At 36.3% G+C, this 19,441-nt stretch overlaps 1 protein-coding gene across 1 annotated transcript in view; it reads left to right on the top strand.

The window, feature by feature from the left end:
• Window positions 1–19,441, top strand: part of CADM2 (cell adhesion molecule 2) — a 264,551-nt gene that overhangs the window by 121,855 nt on the left and 123,255 nt on the right. The window contains exon 6 of the mRNA XM_089910397.1: window positions 17,140–17,310. Coding sequence (XP_089766523.1) covers window positions 17,140–17,310 — 171 coding nt within the window. The remainder of the gene's footprint in view (window positions 1–17,139; window positions 17,311–19,441) is intronic.

Here is a 19,441-nt window from a genome sequence, read left to right on the forward strand (position 1 = left end):
ATTCTCTAGAAGGAATCAATAGCAGAATAACTGAGGCAGAAGAACGGATAAGTGACCTGGAAGATAAAAGAGTGGAAATAACTACCACAGAGAAGAATAAAGAAAAAAGAATAAAAGGAATTGAGGACAGCCTCAGAGACTTCTGGACAACATGAAACACACCAACATTCGAATTATAGGGGTCCCAGAAGAAGAAGAGAAATAAAAAGGGACTGAGAAAATATTTGAAGAGGTTATAGTTGAAAACTTCCTTAATATGGGTAAGGAAACAGTCAATCAAGTCCAGGAAGCGCAGAGAGTCCCACACAGGATAAATCCAAGGAGAAACATGCCAAGACACATATTAATCAAACTACTAAGGATTAAATACGAAAAAAAAAAATTAAAAGCAGCAAGGGAAAAGCAACACTTAACATACAAGGGAAACCTCATAAGGTACACCTGATCTTTCAGCAGAAGCTCTGCAAGCTAGAAGGGGGTGGTAGGACATATTTAAAGTGATGAAAGGGAAAAACCTACAACCAAGATTACTCAACCCACAAGGATCTCTTTCAGATTCGAAAGAGAAGTTAAAAGCTTTACAGATAAGCAAAAGTGAAGAGAATTCAGCACCACCAAACCAACTTTACAACAAATGCCAAAGGAACTTCTCTAAGCAGGAAACACAAGAGAAGGAAAATACTTACAATAACAAACTCAAAACAATTAAGAAAATGGTAATAGAAGCATACATATTGATAGCTACACTAAATGTAAATGGATTAAATGCTCCAACCAAAAGACACAGACTGGCTGAATGGATACAAAAGCAAAACCCATACATATGCTATCTACAAGAGACCCACTTCAGACCTAGGGACACATACAGACTGAAAGTGATGGGATAGAAAAAGATATGCAAATGGAAATCAAAAGAAAGCTGGAGTAGGAATACTCATATCATGTAAAATAGACTTTAAAATAAAGACTATTACAAGAGACAAAGAAGGACACTACATAATGATCAAGGGATCTATCCAAGAAGAAGGTATAACAATTGTAAACATTTATGCCCCCAGCATAGGAGTACCTCAGTCCATAAGGCAAATGCTAACAGCCATAAAAGGGGAAATTGACAGTAACACAATCATATTAGGGGACTTTAACACCCCACTTTCATAAATGGATAGATCATCCAGAATGAAAATAAAGAAACACAAGCTTTAAATGATACATTAAACAAGATGGACTTAATTGATATTTATAGGACATTCCATCCAAAAACAGCAGAATACACTTTTTTCTCCAGCGCTCATGGAACATTCTCCAGGATAGATCACATCTTGGGTCACAAATCAAGCCTTGGTAAATTTAAGAAAATTGAAATTGTATCAAGTATCATTTCCGACCACAACGCTATGAGACTAGATATCAATTACAGGAAAAAATATGTAAAAAATACAGACACATGGAGGCTAAACAATACACAAATAAATAACCAAGAGATCACTGAAGAAATCAAAGAGGAAATCAAGAAATACCTAAAAACAAATGACAATGGAAACACAATGATCCAAAATCTAAGGGATGCAGTAAAAGCAGTTCTAAGAGGAAAGTTTATAGCAATACAATCCTACCTCAAGAAACAAGGAACATCTCAAATAAACAACCTAACCTTACAGCTAAAGCAGTTAGAGAAAGAAGAAAAAAAATACAACAAAAAACCCCCAAAATTAGCAGAAGGAAAGAAATCATAAAGATCAGATATGAAATAAATGAAAAAGAAATGAAGAAAAACATAACAAAGATCAATAAAACTAAAAGCTGGTTCTTTGAGAAGATAAACAAAATTGATAAACACTTAGCCAGACTAAATAAAATTGATAAACACTTAACCAGACTCATCAAGAAAAAAAGGGAGAAGACAAATCAATAGAAATGAAAAAGGAGAAGTAACAACTGACACTGCAGAAATACAAAGAATCATGAGAGATTACTACAGGCAACTATATGCCAATAAAGTGGACAACCTGGAAGAAATGGACAAATTCTTAGCAAAGCACAACCTTCCGAGACTGAACCAGGAAGAAATACAAAATAAAAAAAAAAAAAACAGACCAATCAAAAGCACTGATTGAAGCTGTGATTAAAAATCTTCCAACAAACAAAAGCCCAAGACCAGATGGCTTCACAGGCGAATTCTGTCACACGTTTAGAGAAGAGCTAACACCTATCCTTCTCAAACTCTTCCAAAATATAGCAGAGAGAGGAACACTCCCAAACTCATTCTATGAGGCCACCATCACACTGATACCAAAACCAGACAAAGATGCCACACACACACACACACAAAAGCTACAGGCCAATATCACTGATGAACATAGATGCAAATATCCACAACAAAATACTAGCAAACAGAATCCAACAGCACAGTAAAAGGATCATACACCATGATCAAATGGGATTTATCCCAGGAATGCAAGGATTCTTCAATATATGTAAATCATTCAATGTGATAAACCATATTAACAAACTGATCGAGAAAAACCATATGCTCATCTCAATAGATGCTCCAATTTATGATAAAACTCCCCAGAAAGTAGGCATAAAGAGAAGTTTCCTCAACATAATAAAGGCCATAAATGACAAACCCACAGCCAACATCATTCTCAATGGTGAAAAACTGAAACCATTTCCTCTAAGATCAGGAACAAGACAAGGTTGTCCATTCTCACCACTGTTATTCAACATAGTTTGGAAATTTTAGCCATAGCAATCAGAAAAGAAAAAGAAATAAAAGTAATCCAAATCGGAAAAGAAGAAGTAAAGCTGTCACTGTTTGCAGATGGCATGATACTATACATAGAGAATCCTAAAAAGGCTACCAGAAAAGTACTAGTGCTAATCAATGAATTTAGTAAAGTAGCAGGATACAAAATTAATGCACAAAAATCTCTTACATTCCTATAAAGTAATGATGAAAAATCGGAAAGAGAAATTAAGGAAACACTCCCATTTACCATTGCAACAAAAAGAATAAAATACCTAGGAATAAACCTTCCTAAGGATATGAAAGACCTGTATGCAGAAAACTATGACACTGATGAAAGAAATTAAAGACAATACAAACAGATGAAGAGATATACAATGTTCTTGGATTGGAAGAATCAACATTGTGAAAATGACTATACTACCCAAAGCAATCTACAGATTCAGTGCAATCCCTCTCATACTACCACTGGCATTTTTCACAGAACTAGAACAAAAAATTTCACAATTTGTATGGAAACACAAAAGACCCCGAATAACTAAAGCAATCTTGAGAAAGAAAAACAGAGCTGGAGGAATAAGGCTCCCTGACTTCAGACTATAATACAAAGCTACAGTAATCAAGACAGTATGGTACTGGCAGAAAAACAGAAATATAGATCAATGGGACAGGATAGAAGTCCCAGAGATAAACCCATGCACATATGGTCACCTTATCGTTGATAGAGGAGGCAAGAATATACAATGAATGAAAGGCAGTCTCTTCAATAAGTGGTGCTGGGAAAACTGGATAGCTACATGTAAAGGAATGAAATTAGAACACTCCCTGACACCACACACAAAAATAAACTCAAAATAGATTAAAGACCTAAATGTAAGGCCAGACACTATAAAACTCTTAGAGGAAAACATAGGCAGAACACTCTATGACATAAATCACAGCAAGAACCTTTTTGACCCACCTCCTAAAGAAATGGAAATAAAAACAAAAATAAACAAATGGGACCTAATGAAAGTCAAAAGCTTTTGCACAGCAAAGGAAACCATCAACAAGATGAAAAGACAACCCTCAGAATGGGAGAAAATATTTGCAAACAAAGCAACTGACAAAGGATTAATCTCCAAAATATACAAGCAGCTCATGCAACTCAATATCAAAAAAAACAAACAACCCAATCTAAAAATGGGCAGAAGACCTAGACATTTCTCCAAAGAAGATATACAGATTGCCAACAAACACATGAAAGGATGCTCAACATCACGAATCATTAGAGAAATGCAAATCAAAACTACAATGAGGTATCACCTCACACCGGTCAAAATGGCCACCATCAAAAAAATCTATAAACACTAAATGCTGGAGAGGGTGTGGAGAAGAGGGAACCCTCTTGCACTGCTGGTGGGAATGTAAATTGATACAGCCACTATGGAGAACATCATGGAGGTTCCTCAAAAAACTAAAAATAGAACTACCATATGACCCAGTAATCCCACTAGTGGGCATATACCCTGAGAAAACCATAACTCAAAAAGCGTCATGTACCACGATGTTCATTGCGGCTCTATTTACTATAGCCAGGACATGGAAGCAAGCTAAGTGTCCATTGACATATGAATGGATAAAGAAGATGTGGCAGATATGTACAATGGAATATTCCTCAGTCATAAAAAGAAACGAAATTGAGTTATTTGTAGTTTGGTGGATGGACCTAGAGACTGTCTTACAGAGTGAAGTAAGTCAGAAAGAGAAAAACAAATACCGTATGCTAACACATATATATGGAATCTGAAAAAAAAATGCTTCTGAAGAACCTAGGGGCAGGACAGGTGACAGACTCAGACATAGAGAATGGACTTGAGGACACGGGGAGGGGGAAAGGTAAGCTGGGACAAAGTGAGAGTGGCATGGACATATATACACTACCAAATATAAAATAGATAGCTAGTGGGAAGCAGCTGCGTAGCACAGGGAGATCAGCTCTGTGGTGCTTTGTGTCCACCTAGAGGGGTGGGATAGGGAGGGTTGGAGGGAGATGCAAGAGGGAGGAGATATGGGGATGTATGTCTATGTATAGCTGATTCACTTTGTTATACAACAGAAACTAACACACCATTGTAAAGCAATTATACTCCAGTAATGATGTTAAAAAAATAAAATCCTGTAGTACTCTTAAGCTTAAGAAAAAAAATTTCCCAACAATCCCTTCAAGACAAACTGGTTTTAAAATATGTCTAGGTTACTAAGTTAACTAGACATAGTTACTTTATGTCAGTCTTTTTAAATGATGGGAAAACTGGTTATCTTCTAAAAATGATGCATTTACTTTTAGAAATTTTGATCTATAAAACTTCTTTTAAACAAGAATTATGTAACATATCCATTTGTCCAATATGTCCACTCCAAATTTTTGGCAATAAAGCCAATTTATCTCATTTAACGCTCACATATTCTCTTCTGTATGGCAAGAGGACCTGCATTCAGCTTACTAACAATGGTGTAAAACAATTAAAGTACCATTAATAACAGTCCTATGGATTGAGAATAAATTTCTTGAATACTCCTGTTGAAACTGTCATCTGATTCTTCAAAATCACTTACAAACCCAGACTCTGAAAATAGTAGCAGAGCTCATGTTCTATATAAGCAGCGATGTCTGGTGTATACACAGAGACCCTGTAGCTTTGCTCTTGGCCAGAGATTTAAAGGCCCAAGTAGTTCAGGAGAAGTCACATAATATCCTACATAATTCCCAAGAGATATCTCCAAATTATGAGAAGGTATGATCCTTCTAGTACTGGCAACAAGGCAGAAGCTGTATTTAAATCCCTGCCTTGGGACTTCCCTGGTGGCGCAGTGGTTAAGAATCCGCCTACCAGTGCAGGGGACATGAGTTCAAGCCCTAGTCCGAAAGATCCCACATGCCGCGGAGCAAGTAAGCCCGTGTGCCACAACTACTGAGCCTGCACTTTAGAGCCCACAAGCCACAACTACTGAGCCCGCGTGTTGCAACTACTGAAGCCTGTGCACCTAGAGCCGGTGCTCTGCAACAAGAGAAGTCATCGCAGTAAGAAGCCTGACCACCTCAACAAAGAGTAGACCCCGCTTGCCGCAACTAGAAAAAGCCCACGCATGGCAACGAAGACCCAACACAGCTAAAAATAAATAAAATTTTTTAAAAATAAAAATAAATAAATCCCTGCCTTGTTCCCAGTGTGGCGTATAGGCTTTGCAATGGATTAAAGGAAACTGGCCCTCTTTAGGTGCAGGTCTGATAGAGAGGGCTACCAAGGACACAGGACAAGATTTGCCTTTATAAAAATGGGAGTATCTTCATTCTGGATCTGTTCAAAAGGGATCAAAATCACCTAAGTGCAGAAAGGAAAAATGTCACAAAAGTTCAGATTACACTGCTCAAGGTGATTAGAACCATTGTGGAGACAAGGTAACTTCTGAAGAGACCTCAACTTAGAGGATTTTCCTTCTAAAAGTGTAGTACAAAGGTGGCCAGAAACTACAGATATAGAGGCAGGTAAACCTAATATTGTAAATCTGGAAAGATGGATATAGAGATATCTCCTGAGATCTGATATTTTATGAAAAGATTTGGATGTAAAAACGTCCAGATAACTCTTTGCTTTGTTCCATAGTTAACTTAGAGTTTTTATTTATTTATTTAATTTAAAATTTTTTATTGAAATATAGTTGACTTGCAGTGTAGTGTTAGTTTCAGGTGTACAGCAAAGTGATTCAGTTATACATATATAAAGATAAATATATACTTTTTTTACATTCTTTTTCATTATTATAAGATATTGAATATATTTCCCTGTGCTATACAGTAGGTCCTTGTTGGTTATCTATTTTACATATAGTATAGCGTGTATACTTTAATCCCAAACTCTGGTTTTTAAATATGTTAATTTGGGGGACTCCAACAGTCTAACTCACAATTATAGCTGCCATTTTTCTTCATACCTTAGCTCTTAGTGAGATAAAAGATCTAAAATCCCAAATATAAACAGATTGCTCTTATACATTTTGTCTGATAAAGTTACATAATATAAAAATTGATATAAAATCTTTACTTTGAGACTTCACCAAGAAATGTTCAGGAAAATAACTTTTGTTGAGAAGCATACTTGAGGAATTTTCCCAGGCAGATGTTTAGAAACATTTTTATTACAGAAAATTTCTAACACATGCAATGTAAACACAGTAGTGTAATGAGGCCTTTTGCAACCACCCACCAGAAGCAACCACAGTTCTGATTACTTAAGAGCAATCTCTTAAATGTCCAGAATCTCCTTTGGAAAAAGATAGAGGAGTGACTTCAAGGATTATGATGAATGCAATTTTACAAATTCCTCTGTTTATTGTTTGCTCATACCTTTTGTTTTGCCGACCATTGTACCAACACATTATATAATACATGACATGTGTATTTTGAAAAATGTAAATGAAAGGAAGAAATATATGTGGAAACAGTAAAAGTAGAATGTAAGCTTATGGAGAGTGGCAATAAAAAGAGAGAGAGAAAGTTGAGTAAAGTTAATCCCAATATTCACTCACTTTTGGTCGTATCACCTATGGTGTCGATGTATACATTATACCCTTGCTCTTCAAAATATGTCTTTGGGCCAGCAGCAGACCTTCAGGCTCTACTGCACAACTATTGAATCAGAATCTGCATTTTAACAAGATGCAAAGGTGATTCAGATGAACATTCCATTTTGAGGAACACTGCTCTAGATCACAATGTGATGAAGTAATGGTATGGCTTGCCAAAGAAGAAAAAAATGGAAACTCTCTAAAACAAGACAGAACGGGGAATCAGCTATGCAATATAAAGAAATTTCTGTTGGTTCTGTAACTGTGGAATGCATCAATTATTTTATAAAGCTAGAAAGAAAAATAAAAATAAATTTTAAGTACTATTTCCTGTTTGGGGGGAAGGAGGTCAGCATAAAATGTGGGGAAAGATGCTATGATTGGCTCTTTTCAGTGCTTTTTCCGGTTCATCTTATGCCTTCTAGTAACCCTATAAGCTGTCACATAAGCTAATATTAAAAGCAACAAATTATACTTTTGTTTATTTCATTTGAATGATGATCATTAATATGTTATATACAATTGCTCTCAGATTTTATGTGTCCAATTAATATTACATAAAATGATACTTTTGTAAAGGAAACAGCTAAAGGAAGCAGATGTGGGGGTTGTTGAAATGCAGCTGTTATTAAAATTAAACAATTAGCAGTGATATTTTGGAATAATTTCTTATATATTGTATAATATAATTATAAAAGTGGTTTGTCAAGAGATCTAAATTTTCTTATACTGCCACTGCTTAGAGCTATGAACAAGAAAACATTGGACATAGATTTATAGGAAAGGATATAAAATATAAAAATGAGGAAACATTTTGTATAAATATATGAGACATTGAAAAGTAAGAGAGCCTCATTTTTTTTTTAATATAGCAAAGAAATATAAATGCATCTATATTATCCTGATTTTTTTTTTTTTTTTTTTGTCACTTGACCTCATAGCATTCCCTGTCCTGGAACAACACAGATGGTGGAGCTGTGATTTTTTTAATTTTTTTTTTTACATCTTTATTGGAGTATAATTGGTTTACAATGGTGTGTTAGTTTCTGCTTTATAACAAAGTGAATCAGTTATACATATACATATGCTCCCATATCTCTTCCCTCTTGCGTCTCCCTCCCTCCCACCCTCCCTATCCCACCCCTCAATGTGGTCACAAAGCACTGAGCTGATCTCCCTGTGCTATGCGGCTGCTTCCCACTAGCTATCTATTTTACGTGTGGTAGTGTATATATGTCCATGCCACACTCTCACTTTGTCACAGCTTACCCTTCCCCCTCCCGATATCCTCAAGTCCATTCTCTAGTAGGTCTGTGTCTTTATTCCTGTCGTACCCCTAGGTTCTTCATGACATGTTTTTGTCCTTAGATGACATTTTTCTTTTCTTAGATTCCATATATACGTTAGCATATGGTATTTGTCTTTCTCTTTCTGACTTCATTCTGTATGACAGACTCTAGGTCCACCCACCTCACTACAAATAACTCAATTCCGTTTCTTTTTATGGCTGAGCAATATTCCATTGTATATATGTGCCACATCTTCTTTATCCATTCATCCGATGATGGACACTTAGGTTGCATCCATCTCCTGGCTATTGTAAACAGAGCTGCAATGAACATTTTGCTACACGACTCTTTCTGAATTATGGTTTTCACAGGATATATGCCCAGTAGTGGGATTGCTGGGTCATATGGTAGTTCTATTTGTAGTTTTTTAAGGAACCTCCATACTGTTTTTAAGGAACCTCCAGTGCAAGAGTGTTCCCTTTTCTCCACACCCTCTCCAGCATTTATTGTTTCTAGATTTGTGGATGATGGCCATTCTGACCAGTGTGAGATATCTCATTGTAGTTTTGATTTGCATTTCTCTAATGATTAATGATGTTGAGCATGCTTTCATGTGTTTGTTGGCAGTCTGTATATCTTTGGAGAAATGTCTATCTAGGTCTTCTGCCCATTTTTGGATTGGGTTGTTTGTATTTTTGTTACTGAGCTGCATGAGCTGCTTGTAAATTTTGGAGATTAATCCTTTGTCAGTTGCTTCATTTGCAAATATTTTCTCCCATTCTGAGGGTTGTCTTTTCGTCTTGTTTATGGTTTCCTTTGCTGTGCAAAAGATTTGAAGTTTCATTAAGTCCCATTTGTTTATTTTTGTTTTTATTTCCATTTCTCTAGGAGGTGGGTCAAAAAGGATCTTGCTGTGATTTATGTCATAGAGTGTTCGACCTTTGTTTTCTTCTAAGAGTTTGATAGCTTCTGGCCTTACATTTAGGTCTTTAAGCCATTTTGGGCTTATTTTTGTGTATGGTGTTAAGGAGTGTTCTAATCTCATACTTTTACATATACCTGTCCAGTTTTCCCAGCACCACTTATTGAAGATGCTGTCCTTTCTCCACTGTACATTCCTGCCACCTTTATCAAAGATAAGGTGTCCATATGTGTGTGGGTTTATCTCTGGGCTTTCTATCCTGTTCCATTTATCTATCTTTCTGTTTTTGTGCCAGTACCATACTATCTGGATTACTGTAGCTTTGTAGTATAGTCTGAAGTCAGGGAGCCTGATTCCTCCAGCTCCGTTTTTCATTGTCAAGATTGCTTTGGCTATTCTGGGTCTTTGGTGTTTCCATACAGATTGTGATATTTTTTGTTCTAGTTCTGTGAAAAATGCAAGTGGTAGTTTGATAGGGATTGCATTGAATCTGTAGATTGCTTTGGGTAGTAGAGTCATTTTCACAATGTTGATTCTTCCAGTCCAAGAACATGGTATATCTCTCCATCTATTTGTATCATCTTTAATTTCTCTCATCAGTGTCTTATAATTTTCTGCATACAGGTCTTTTGTCTCCTTAGATAGGTTTATTCCTAGATATTTTATTCTTTTTGTTGCAGTGGTAAATGGGATTGTTTTCTTGATTTCACTTTCAGATTTTTCATCATTAGTGTATAGGAATGCCAGAGATTTCTGTGCATTCATTTTGTATCCTGCTACTTTACCAAATTCATTGATTAGCTCTAGTAGTTTTCTGGTAGCATCTTTTGGATTCTCTATGTATAGTATCATGTCATCTGCAAACACTGACAGCTTTACTTCTTTTCCGATTTGGATTCCTTTTATTTTTCTTCTCTGATAACTTCCAAAACTATGTTGAATAAGAGTGGTGAGAGTGGGCAACCTTGTCTTATTCCAGATCTTAGTGGAAATGGTTTCAGTTTTTCACCATTGAGGACAATGTTGGCTGTGGGTTTGTCATATATGGCCTTTATTATGTTGAGGAAAGTTCCCTCTATGCCTACTTTCTGCAGGGTTTTTATCATAAATGGGTGTTGAATTTTGTCGAAAGCTTTCTCTGCATCGATTGAGATGACCATATTGTTTTTCTCCTTCAATTTGTTAATATGGTTTATCACATTGATTGATTTGCGTATATTGAAGAATTCTGCATTCCTGGAATAAACCCCACTTGATCATGGTGTATGATCCTTTAAATGTGCTGTTGGATTCTGTTTGCTAGTATTTTGTTGAGGATTTTTGCATCTATGTTCATCAGTGATATTGGCCTATAGTTTTCTTTCTTTGTGAAATCCTTGTCTGATTTTGGTATCAGAGTGATGGTGGCCTTGTAGAATGAGTTTGGGGGTGTTCCTCTCTCTGCTATGTTTTGGAAGAGTTTGTGAAGGATAGGTGTTAGCTTTTCTCTAAATGTTTGATAGAATTTGCCTGTGAAGCCATCTGGTGCTGTGCTTTTGCTTGTTGGAAGATTTTTAATCACAGTTTCAATTTCAGTGCTTGTGATTGGCCTGTTCATATTTTCTATTTCTTCCTGATTCAGTCTTGGCAGGTTGTGTATTTCTAAGAATTTGTCCATTTCTTCCAGGTTGTCCATTTTATTAGCATAGAGTTGCTTGTAGTAATCTATCATGATCTTTTGTATTTCTGCAGTGTCAGTTGTTACTTGTCCTTTTTCATTTCTAATTCTATTGATTTGAGTCTTCTCCCTTTTTTTCTTGATGAGTCTGGCTAACGGTTTATCAATTTTGTTTATATTCTCAAAGAACCAGCTTTTAGTTTTATTGATCTTTGCTATTGTTTCCTTCATTTCTTTTTCATTTATTTCTGATCTGATTTTAATGATTTCTTTCCTTCTGCTAACTTTGGGGTTTTTTTGTTCTTCTTTCTCTAATTGCTTTAGGAGCAAGGTTAGGTTGTTTATTCGAGATGTTTCCTGTTTCTTAAGGTAGGATTGTATTGCTATAAACTTCCCTCTTAAACTGCTTTTGCTGCATCCCATAGGTTTTGGGTCGTCGTATTTCCATTGTCATTTGTTTCTAGTTATTTTTTGATTTCCTCTTTGATTTCTTTAGTGATCACTTCGTTACTAAGTAGTGTATTGTTTAGCCTCCATGTGTTTGTATTTTTTACAGATCTTTTCCTGTAATTGATATCTAGTCTCATAGTGTTGTGGTCGGAAAAGATACTTGATACAATTTCAATTTTCTTAAATTTACCAAATCTTGATTTGTGACCCAAGATGTGATCTGTCCTGGAGAATGTTCCATGAACACTTGAGAAGAATGTGTATTCTGTTGTTTTTGGTTGGAATGTCCTATAAATACCAATTAAGTCCATCTTGTTTAATGTATCATTTAAAGCTTGTGTTTCCTTATTTGTTTTCATTTTGGATGATCTGTCCATTGGTGAAAGTGGGGTGTTAAAGTCCCCTACTATGATTGTGTTACTGTCGATTTACCCTTTTATGGCTGTTATTATTTACCTTATGTATTGAGCTGCTCCTAGGTTGGGTGCATAAATATTTACTCTTATAACTTCTTCGTGGATCAATCCCTTCATCATTATGTAGTGTCCTTCTTTGTCTCTTGTAATAGTCTTTATTTTAAAGTCTATTTTGTCTGATATGAGAATTGCTACTCCAGCTCTCTTTTGGCTTCCATTTGCATGGAATATCTTTTTCCATCCCCTCACTTTCAGTCTGCATGTGTCTCCAGGTCTGAAGTGGGTCTCTTATAGACAGCATATATATGGGTGTTGTTTTTTTATCCATTCAGCCAGTCTGTGTCTTTTGGTGGGAGCATTTAATCCATTTACATTTAAGGTAATTATCGATATGTATGTTCCTATTTGTATTTTCTTAATTGTTATGGGTTTGTTATTGTAGGTCTTTTCCTTCTCTGGTGTTTCTTGCTTAGAAAAGATCCCTTAGCATTTGTTGTAAAACTGGTTTCATGATGCTGAATTCTGTCAGCTTTTGCTTGTCTATAAAGGCTTTAATTTCTCCATCAAATATGAATGAGATCATTGCTGGGTAGAGTAATCTTGGTTGTAGGTTTTTCTCCTTCATCACTTTAAATGTGTCCCGCCAGGCCCTTCTGGCTTGCAGAGTTTCTGCTGAAAGATCAGCTGTTAACCTTATGTAGATTCCCTTGTGTGTTATTTGTTGTTTTTCTCTTGCTTCTTTTAATATGTTTTCTTTGTATTTAATTTTTGACAGTTTGATTAATATGTGTCTTGGTGTGTTTCTCCTTGGATTTTTCCTGTATGGGACTCTCTGTGCTTCCTGGACTTGATTAACTATTTCCTTTCTCATATTAGGGAAGTTTTCAACTATAATCTCTTCAAATATTTTCTCAGTCCCTTTCTTTTTCTCTTCTTCTTCTGGAACCCCTATAATTCGAATGTTGGTGCATTTAATGTTGTCCCAGAGGTCTCTGAGACTGTCCTCAGTTCTTTTCATTCTTTTTTCTTTATTCTGCTCTGCAGTAGTTATTTCCACTATATTATCTTCCAGGTCACTTACCATTCTTCTGCCTCAGTTATTTTGCTATTGATCCCTTCTAGACTATTTTTAATTTCATTTATTGGGTTGTTCATCATTGCTTGTTTCATCTTTAGATCTTCTAGGTCCTTGTTAAATGTTTCTTGCATTTTCTCTATTCTATTTCCAAGTTTTTGGATCATCTTTGCTATCATTATTCTGAATTCTTTTTCAGGTAGACTGCCTGTTTCCTGTTCCTTTGTTAGGTCTGGTGGGTTTTTATCTTGCTCCTTCATTTGCTGTGTGTTTTTCTGTCTTCCCATTTTCCTTATCTTATTGTGTTTGGGGTTCCCATTTTGCAGGCTGCAGGTTCATAGTTTCTGTTGTTTTTGGTGTCTGTCCCCAGTGGCTAAAGTTGGTTTAGTGGGTTGTGTAGGCTTCCTGGTGGAGGGGACTAGTGCCTGTGTTCTGGTGGATGAGTCTGGATCTTGTCTTTCTGGTGGGAAGGTCCATGTCTGGTGGTGTGCTTTGGGGTATCTGTGGACTTATTATGATTTTAGGCAGCCTCTCTGCTAATGGGTGGGTTGTGTTCCTGTCTTGCTAGTTGTTTGGCATAGGGTGTCCAGCACTGTAGCTTGCTGGTCATTGAGTGAAGCTGGGTGTTGGTGTTGAGGTGGAGATCTCTGGGAGATTTTCGCCGTTTGATATTACGTGGAGCTGGGAGTTCTTTTGTGGGCCAGAGTCCTGAAGTTGGCTCTCTGACCTCAGAGGCACAGCACTGACTCCTGGCTGCAGCACTAAGAGCCTTTCATCCCCATGGCTCAGAATAAAAGGGAGAAAAAGTAGAAAGGAAAGAAAGAAAGAGAGAGAGAGAGAGAGAGAGAGAGAGAGAGAAAGAAAGAAAGAGAAAGAAAAAGAAAGAAAGAAAGAAAGAGAGAGGGAGAGAGAGAGGAAGGAAGGAAGGAAGAAAGGAAGGAAGGAAGAAAGAAAGAAAGAGGATAAAATAAAATAAGATATAATAATATAAAGTTATTAAAATGAAAAATAATTATTAACAATTTTTTTTTAAAAAGTAAAAAAAAAAAAACGGATAGAACCTTAGGACAAATGGTGAAAGCAAAGCTATACAGACAAAATCTCACACAGAAGCATACACATACACACTCACAAAAAGAGGAAATGGGGAAAAAAATCATAAATCTTGCTCTCAGAGTCCACCTCTTGAATTTGGGATGATTCGTTGTCTATTCAGGTATTCCACTGATGCAGGGTACATCAAGTTGATTGTGGAGCTTTAATCCGCTGCTTCTGAGGCTGTTGGGAGGGATTTCCTTTTCTCTTCTTTGTTCTCACAGCTCCCAGGGGCTCAGCTTTGGATTTGGCCCCGCCTCTGCGTGTAGGTCGATGGAGGGTGTCTGTTCTTCGCTCAGACAGGACGTGGTTAAAGGAGCCGCTGATTCTGGGGCTCTGGCTCACTCAGGCTGGGGGGAGGGATGGGTACGGAGTGCGGGGTGAGCCTGCAGTGGCAGAGGCCAGCATGACGTTGCACCAGCCTGAGGTGCGCCGTGCATTCTCCCGGGGAAATTGTCCCTGGATCCCGGGACCCTGGCAGTGGCGGGCTGCACAGGCTCCCCGGAAGGTAGGTGTGGAGAGTGACCTGTGCTCGCACACAGGCTTCTTGGTGGCTGGAGCGGCAGCCTTAGCGTCTCATGCACGTCTCTGTGGTCCACGCTGTTAGCCGCGGCTCACGCCTGTCTCTGGAGCTCCTTTAAGCAGCACTATTAATCCCATTTCGTGGCACACCAGGAAACAAAGAGGGAAGAAAAAGTCTCTTGCCTCTTCGGTAGGTCCAGACTTTTCCCCGGACTCCCTCCTGGCTAGCCGTGGTGCACTAACCCCTTCAGGCTGTGTTCATGCCGCTAACCCCAGTCCTCTCCCTGGGATCCGACCTCTGAAGTGCGAGCCTCAGCTCCCAGCCCCACCCACCCCGGCGGGTGAGCAGACAAGCCTGTCGGGCTGGTGAGTGCTGGTTGGCACCTGATCCTCTGTTCGGGAATCTCTCCACTTTGCCCTCTGCACCCCTGTTGCTGTGCTCTCCTCTGTGGCTCCAAAGCTTTCCCCCTCCGCCACCCGCAGTCTCTGCCCGTGGAGGGGCTTCCTAGTGTGTGGAAACCTTTCCTCCTTCACAGCTCCCTCCCACTGGTGCAGGTCCCATCCCTATTCTTTTGGCTCTGTTTATTCTTTTTTCTTTTGCCCTACCCATGTACGTGGGGAGTTTCTTGCCTTTTGGGATGTCTGAATTCTTCTGCCAGCGTTTAGTAGGTGTTCTGTAGGAGTTGTTCCATGTGTAGATGTATTTCTGGTGTATCTGTGGGGAGGAAGGTGATCTCCTTGTCTTACTCTTCTGCCATCTTCACCCTCTCCCTATCCTGACATATTTTGACTGAAAGGAGATCATTTCATCTTTTTCTCTAATATTTTTTTGACTGAAGTTGAATCTAATTTTCAAATGCAAAAATCTCAGAAATGACTTTAGTTAACAAAAATGAGATATTTCATAAGACACATGTTAATGGAAAGCCCTGTATCCTGTATGATTAATTTATAGTTAGATGGAGTTGAGAATTTTATATTCTTTCCCGCCTTTCCAAATGTTAGAAATTTTTCTTAGTGTCAAAACAGCCTAAATTACATAAATCTTTTTGTGGTAAAAATCTTAATTAGATAATTATTTTTCTAATTTCTGAACACAGTCATAAACATATAGTTTCAAAATAAGACATGTGACATTTATCTAGTTTTATACTTTACTAATGTTTATTTTATTTTTAAAATCAATAAGGTAAAGACATTCTTCTCTGGAAATAAGTAAAATGCAGTGGACCATGCAAATATCTACCCATCAAATACGTAAGATTCGATGTTATTTTCCAAGTGAAATCTTTGCATAGAGCACAATGGAGAAGCTGAACTTACATTAATTTCTTATCATTGATATATTTATAAATATTTTTTAAAATATTTAATACATGCTAGAATCAAATATTTTATGCATATTATGCAAAAGAAGTATTTTCATAAAAAGTATCATGTTTCATTTGAAATGAAATGCTAAGAATTCGAACAGCTTTCTCCCTCAACTATATTTAAGATCTTGTTAAAAGATATCTTAACCTTAGCCTGTTATCTTGATTTCTAAGCCATTAAAATTGCCCTCTTCTCATCAGCTACTTTAGACTTGAGAAATTTCAAATTAAATGAAAATATTATTAAATCCCTTTTCCACAGAGAACAAATAATCCCTAAGTGCATCATTTAATGATGAATCTGAATAATGCACAGTAAGTTTAAGTATTGATAAGTGAATTCACATCTTGAAGAAAGTATTCTCATTCAGGCTGAAATGAATTCTTCAGCTAAGTGAATAGCATTTTTCTCAATAGAAATTTCATTGAAAATATATATAGATAGGTAGATAGATATTTAAGTATTCAAAATGTTCACATGACTGTTCTCCTTCTTTACCAAAGATGACAACATTCTCATCTTAGGTATTCTTTAGCAATTATGTTCACCTCACAGTGTTCATGTTAAAATCATAGCTCAATACACTGTACTTCCTTTTAGGCATACCCAGATGGTTGTGAAATTGCTCTTCTCAATTGTACTTGTGGTTCAGAGAATTAAGATTATCTTTTAATAAAACTTAAATCTAAAGAAAAGATTAATATTGTAAAATGGCCTGATTTTTTAAATGGAGTATAAAAAAAAAAAGTGCTGTGACCTGCCCTTTTATTTCTGTATTTAACTTTTAAAATGTATTTCTGAAGTAGTTTTATTTCTGTTTACTCAAAACGAAATGGATTAAATGTGAAACTAACAAATATTTGCTTTTTAAAATTGGGTAAAGATTGGGAGAAGAGGCTTCCAGTGTATCTCGAGTAAATGAAATCTGTTACATTTTGAAAGAGAACTTCACAGAATTTAAAATTTTATATTTTATTTTCAGATGTAAAATATTTAAAGGAAGAAGATGCAAATCACAAGACTTTCACGGTCAGCAGCACACTGGACTTCCGAGTGGACCGAAGCGACGATGGCGTGGCGGTCATCTGCAGAGTAGACCATGAATCTCTCAATGCTACCCCTCAGGTGGCCATGCAGGTGCTAGAAATACACTGTAAGTAAATGCTACTCCATGACTCTTTATTTGGTGCCAAATCTCTGCATCTACATTTAAAATCATTTCAAAAATTTCCTGAAGTTACAGCAAATGTGCAGCAAAATCTATAGCCAAATGAAGTAAAACTGACCTCATTTGTATTCATCACATTCAAAGGAAAGGGGTCCTTGCTTGATTATCATTCCTGACAAGGAAGAAAAAGAAAGAAGATATCAGAAGGTTAAAACTCCTAATTATTTTCCAAATTTTGGCCAGGAAGAGCAGTAATTTTGGCCGAATCAGTGAGAAGTGGAAATCTGAAAAAGCCTTGATGAACTTTCTAAATGTAATGTTATTATACGCAAACGTGGCTTACCATCTGTTCTTTTAAAATTATACTATTTTTTTTTCTATTTTTTAAAATATGCTAAGTCTTTATGAACACTGGGGCATATCTATTATGTTTTCTTTATCAACATCATTATTGTTCACAAGTGATGAGAACATAAATTGGATGACTCCAGTGAGCCCGGGCAGTGCTGAATGCTTTGCTGGCATTATCTCAACTCATGTTATCTCATGTTAGGGCATCAGCATAATAGCCTGATGAATAGTTACTGCTCTCTTTACTTGCAATTTATGGATAAGGACACTGAAGATTATAGTGGTTGAGTCACTTGGCCAAGTTCACACAACTAGCAAATGGTCGACTTATAATCATGACGCTTTCATATTTAGCAATGTCCTTGGGATATAGCAGGTGATCTATAAATATTTATCAAAATGAAAATGAATGAATTGAAATATGTAACAAAGTTGAAAAGAGTAGAGTACAAAGAATTTTATTTCTGAATCCTATTACTTGTCTTTTTTCAATATTAGAGATTTTTTTTGTTGAGTTTGTTATCTGTGATAAATTATAGTTCAAGTTTAGATTTGTGTGTGTGATGCGAAATTACATTGAACCTTAAAATGTTAACTTTACATATTAGTCTTCTAATATGCCTCATTGTAGTCTGTTGTCATTTATTTATTCAACAAGAATGTATTGAGTACCTACTATGAAACAGGCATTCTTTTGGGCACTGGGGTTACAGAGGTGACCAAAAAAGGACAACTTTAACAAAACAAACTGAGATTGTCTCCAAGTGTCAAAATCACCACTACGACCAAAGCAACAAACTCCAGTTCGCTTATAATATCCACTCTAGGTAGGAGTGACTGAAAAGCAAAATTAGTAAATACAACATATAGGGGCTTCCCTGGTGGTGCAGTGGTTGAGAGTCCGGGAAGATCCCACATGCCATGGAGCGACTGGGCCCGTGAGCCATGGCCGCTGAGCCTGCGCATCTGGAGCTTGTGCTCCACAATGGGAGAGGCCACAACAGTGAGAGGCCAGCGTACCGCAATAAATAAATAAATAAATAAATAAATAAATAAATAAATACAACATATAGCATGCTATGTATTAAGTCTGTAGGAAAAAAATAAAGCAAGGCGGTGATAAGGAGTGAAGTTAGAATGGAAGTCAAGGATAGTGAATGTGTGTGTGTGTATTAACATATATATATAATGCATTTATATATAAATATATATTTTATCACATATAGTATCACATTAAATTATATCATTACATACTATATAATAATATTACATAATATATCATTTAAATATATCATAATGTTATATTTATATGAATATATTATATAATACATTATTTATACTTTAATATATTACATATAGAAAAATATATTTAAATAAAATAATATTTTAACTAAATTAATATGTTTAAATATTCGAACAAAATATATACATACAATTCACCGGGAAGAACAAGTACAAAGGCCCTGAGATAGGAACATGTGTGTTATTTTTATGTTTCTAGAAGCAGAAAGGGTATCAGTGAGACCAGGGTAGAGTGGAAAGTAGAGAGTATCATGAGAAAAGATCAGAGAAGTACCAGGAGTACCATTCTTTTCTTTTTACTTTTTAATAGAGAAAATATCATTATTTTTTAATTATTGTTTGTTATATTTTAATTATTCTTAGTTTAGTAGTTATTAAATTATTAAAATTTTAAGAATACTTTCAATTATATTAGATTAGTTTCATTAATTTCCTTCCTGTTCTTATTGAGGCAAATTTGAAG

The sequence above is a fragment of the Delphinapterus leucas genome, chromosome 4, assembly GCF_059928025.1.
Source record: "Delphinapterus leucas isolate spDelLeu-1000000601 "Yukka" chromosome 4, BTC_Dleu_Yukka2, whole genome shotgun sequence".
NCBI classification, from domain to species: Eukaryota; Metazoa; Chordata; class Mammalia; order Artiodactyla; family Monodontidae; genus Delphinapterus; species Delphinapterus leucas.